The 4,164-nt window shown below is 39.8% G+C and overlaps 1 protein-coding gene across 1 annotated transcript in view; it reads right to left on the bottom strand.

The window, feature by feature from the left end:
• SEMA4D (sema domain, immunoglobulin domain (Ig), transmembrane domain (TM) and short cytoplasmic domain, (semaphorin) 4D) overlaps nt 1-2,265 on the bottom strand; it is a 20,555-nt gene extending 18,290 nt beyond the window's left edge. Inside the window, exon 1 of the mRNA XM_009885663.1 lies at nt 2,172-2,265. Within this exon, the coding sequence (XP_009883965.1) occupies nt 2,172-2,265 (94 nt within the window). The remainder of the gene's footprint in view (nt 1-2,171) is intronic.
• Nucleotides 2,266-4,164: the final 1,899 nt, after the last annotated feature.

Genomic DNA, 4,164 nt, shown 5'->3' with positions numbered 1-4,164 from the left:
CATCATCAACAGGAAAATTACTGGTACCTACTTTCTCATTCAATTGCAAATGCCTAAATACTTCCTCTTGCAGTGATCCCTAACACTCATGTCTTCTTTCATTTTTCTCTACCTGTTAATTCCCTTTTTTCTAATCTTTCATTATCCTGTCAGGTCCTTACTCACCTCTTCCCTTCCACATACCCACCTACCGTGGAAAATTAGGTTAGTCACCACTTCCCTTGCAACCCCCCTAAACAAATCTCACAAAAAATCCTGCACCTTAAAAGACAACAATTCAGTATATTACCATAGTAGAAGGAAGACAGAGATGCTAAAACAGAACCATTTACAGAGGGTCAATGAGCTGATTTTGAAACGGAAACCAGAGATGAAATGAAATACACATGACAGGAAGAAGTAACAAGAGGGAAAACCAAGATGAAAATGAAGAAGAGAGAAAGAGGAAGACACAGGGGGGGGAAAGGCAGTGGAACGAGGAAGCATGCAGACTGGAACAGAATGGCTTGGAGAATGATGACACAAAATGACTAATATACAGGAATATTTTTTCTGCATGTACAGCCATAATGGAAAAATGACTGAAAGCCTGGGAGGTCATATTTTGTGCAAGAGACTACCACAAGATTAAGGACAGCTTTTTAAAGTAAGGGCAGAAAACAATGTATTACTGCTCCCAAATCTAACATTAGAAATTACACATTTTCAACTCTAATATTCTAGAAACATTCATTTTAAACTAGATTCTCAAGCATATCATTTTAACATCTTTTACTTGCAGGCAAATTTTCCCCAACCGAATGAAATGGTTTATACAGCTCCACATGTTCATTTCTCTACCGAACTAAATTCCCTGTCCTATTCAAAGTAGCTTCGCATATTTAAACTAACAATTTTTAGCAGACAAGAGAAAGGGAGAAATAGCAGGCATGAAAATAAATTCAATTTATTTTGAGTAATTTGGATGTGGGTCTGAAATGCATTACGGTAATATCATTAAATAACAACTTGCCAAATTTTAACTATTATACAAGATAGGAGCATCAAGAAGTCTAAGCAGGAACTACAAGCTTGTCTAGACCATTCTTTCTGAAAAGCTAGATCAGCACCTCACTAACCACTATACCAATAAACAGGAAAAACAATTCCTACAGTCATCTCATAAATCAGTTTATTGTTAATACATTCTTAATCTCCAGCTATCTTTTCCTATACTATGACTGCTCAGTATTTAAAATCTTTATTTAAGGCTACTTCTTCATACTGCCCATATGCTTGTCTGGTTTTGTTCGGTTCCAGCATGCTTGGGTAAGTGACTGTTGCTAACTAGTAGTAAAGGAGGGCTCAAACACCAAACCTTATAAAACTTAGAGCATCCATGCCATATGGAGGTGCGGTGGCGGGGAGGGGGGAGATACTCATGAACAGCAGCACATAACCACTCTACAGTCGTTGCTTCAGATTTCTCTTCAGACACAGGCTAAATTATTAAACTAAAGGCGAAATGACTCTCTGATCCCTATTACTTCACTTTGCATCACATTTGCTGCGTCCTGCTAATTGTATTGGGAGATTACAAATATTTGCTGCAACTTCAAATACAGGGAAAGTGGTGTTCTGTAAAGATTGCTTCAACTCTAGGCACCACATAATGCTGTCAGAAGGCAGCCAAATGCTTATCTTTCCTTCACTTGGTGATTTATTTATTGCACAGGATGTCTTAGTGTCAAAATACCTCTCAGTCTGAAAAAGCATTAAAAGATTCATAGCTGGAGAGGTGCATTTTGCTAGTATGTTCAGACTCAAACAAAGTAAAAATAATTTGATTAAAACAAAATACACCTATTGGGTTTTTCTCTTGAACAAGCTTCAGCTGCAAGATCATTCAGCTGAGAAAGCCAAATTTGGAGTTCCTCCTTTAAAAAGCTATGTTTTCAGAATTGCTTTCAAGCAGTTAACCCAGTCTGATCTGAAATCAGTTAAGCCAATGCCTGTGTCACTTTCTAATATTCCGGTCCTAAAAACTTCATAAGCTGCACAAAGTCAGCAACACCTGAACAAACTTGCAGCCAGCAGGCTGGAAGAACATACAGCCCCAATAAGTTTCAGATCCCACAGAAACCCTGAGGTTGTGGCAATGTCCCATATTACACTAAAGTTTCTCTTCTTACCTCTGTGTTCCCAAGTGATCCTCGGTACTGGGCCAAATGCTACTGCCACTTCCAGTAACAAACCCCAAACTGCATAAAAAGCATACAGAGCCATCTTCACTGTCTTTGCTCTTCAGGGCTCCTTGGATAACTGTGGCAGGTAGCGTTTCTTCGGGTGCAGAAATGCAAATCCCAGGAATATTAGAGACCAGGCATTTCAGACCTTGAGAGCAGTGCAACAAGGCAGTCTGGAACAACCATGCAAGTACGTGATTTTCAGCAGATCACTTCAAGAGAACACATATTTTCCAGGATGCTGCACACAGAGACTGCCCACACTCTCCACAGGCTGTGGAGCTGCTGAGAAGTGCGACTGAGCGCATTCTTCTGTTTCGTTGCAGAAACAAATGATGCTGTGGAGAGAGGAGGGGAGCAAGAAGTAGAACAGAAAGCAAACCGAGTACTGCCAAAAGTAGCACATCATATGCACTGATCTAGCAACACTTCTACAACAGCTGTCTGCATAGCTTAATTTGGATAAAGAGTACATTAATTGGTGAAAATATGATTTTTAAAAACAAGCCATACATTACATGCATGTAGGCAACAACTGGAAGCAATCATTTCAATCTAGAATGCCAAGTATAAATATTTTGGACTGTCACTTATGTTTAATGCACAAAATTTGACGGTTGTCTACATATTTTCTTGCTTTTAATAGTGAGTCGAAGAAAATCCCACCTCTGATAAATGATAAAGATAAAAAAAATCACCATGGTAAGTTCAGAGAGCAAAGAACATGAGAAGTGCAGCATTCATCTTAAGCATCAGTTACACATATCTGCTGCACCTCCCATTCCTCTGATCTTATGAGCAGAATTGTCGTTTTTAGCAAAGTCTTTCATGCTACTAATGGACTCAAAGGTGCGCAGGCATAGAAAGAAATTCAGCTACAGAATTAAAGAGCTAATGCACTGCATACAGAAATAAAGGGAGAAAATGCTTAAATACTACAACTGCTAGACTGTCCTGTGAAAGTGACTCTGTCTCTGAGCCACCCCATTACGCTCAGACCCAGAAAGGGCTCTGCCCTCAGCGATCAACAAAACCATTCACTGCTTTCTACACCATCTTCCACGAGTCTCCACTGCTCCCGTCTTCCCACAACCACTCATAGGTCAAGGTTCATTTATCAGGAGAAGCGGGTGCACTCACCTATGATGAGATTACTGCATGTGGATAAATTTTGAGGGCTGAACACTCAGGGGAGGTGGAGGGGTGAGAGAAACACACTGTCCTTTGCAGCAGGGCATAGAAGGTGCTAGACCGTGCGATAGCCTGAGACACTAGTCTGACACTACGAAGAAACACACCGCAATCCAAGAGAACTGTCATATCCAGAGGTTATCCAGCATGAAGGCAAGGGAGGGTTACAAAATACTCAGTAGCATCAAAGAGCAGAACAGAAGCAAAAAACTAAGGCGAAGCTGCAGCAAGAACATCTCTAAGAACAAGCGTGATGCTGATAGCCTCTTTGGGAGGGAGACGGCCTTGGTTCAAGCAGGTAAAGGCAAGGAAACTCTGGGAAGTACAGCCAGCAGATCTACTACGAACACAGATGTAATGTGGCTGAGTAGAAGATGGAGACAAATACCAGAGAAGCTTTTCCACATGCTTTACTGAATGATCACAGGCAAGGTTAAAAAAAAGTCTAAAAATCTCTTATTCCTACAAATCTTTTTACTACTAAGTATAAAAATACACAAAAGCACAACTCGCTCAAACTGAACCTGTGACTTAACTATTTTTTTTTTTTTTTTTAATTTTTTTTTAGTTTTGGTAAGGACTTTGGATCAGACCCAACTGTTTGTAATGGAGCATATAAATCATTTTGGATGATTAATTAAAAATGCAAAACGACAACAAAATCTGAAACAAATTACATTACCTCCTGAAGACTACAAAAGGTCTGGTTGGGTTACTTAGTGCATGCTTTGCTGTGTGGCTGGAGAAT

This window comes from Charadrius vociferus, unplaced genomic scaffold (assembly GCF_000708025.1).
Source record: "Charadrius vociferus isolate BGI_N301 unplaced genomic scaffold, ASM70802v2 scaffold305, whole genome shotgun sequence".
Taxonomy (NCBI): Eukaryota; Metazoa; Chordata; class Aves; order Charadriiformes; family Charadriidae; genus Charadrius; species Charadrius vociferus.
Note: the sequence above shows the minus strand (reverse complement) of the source record. Positions and strands in the feature narration are given on the sequence as shown.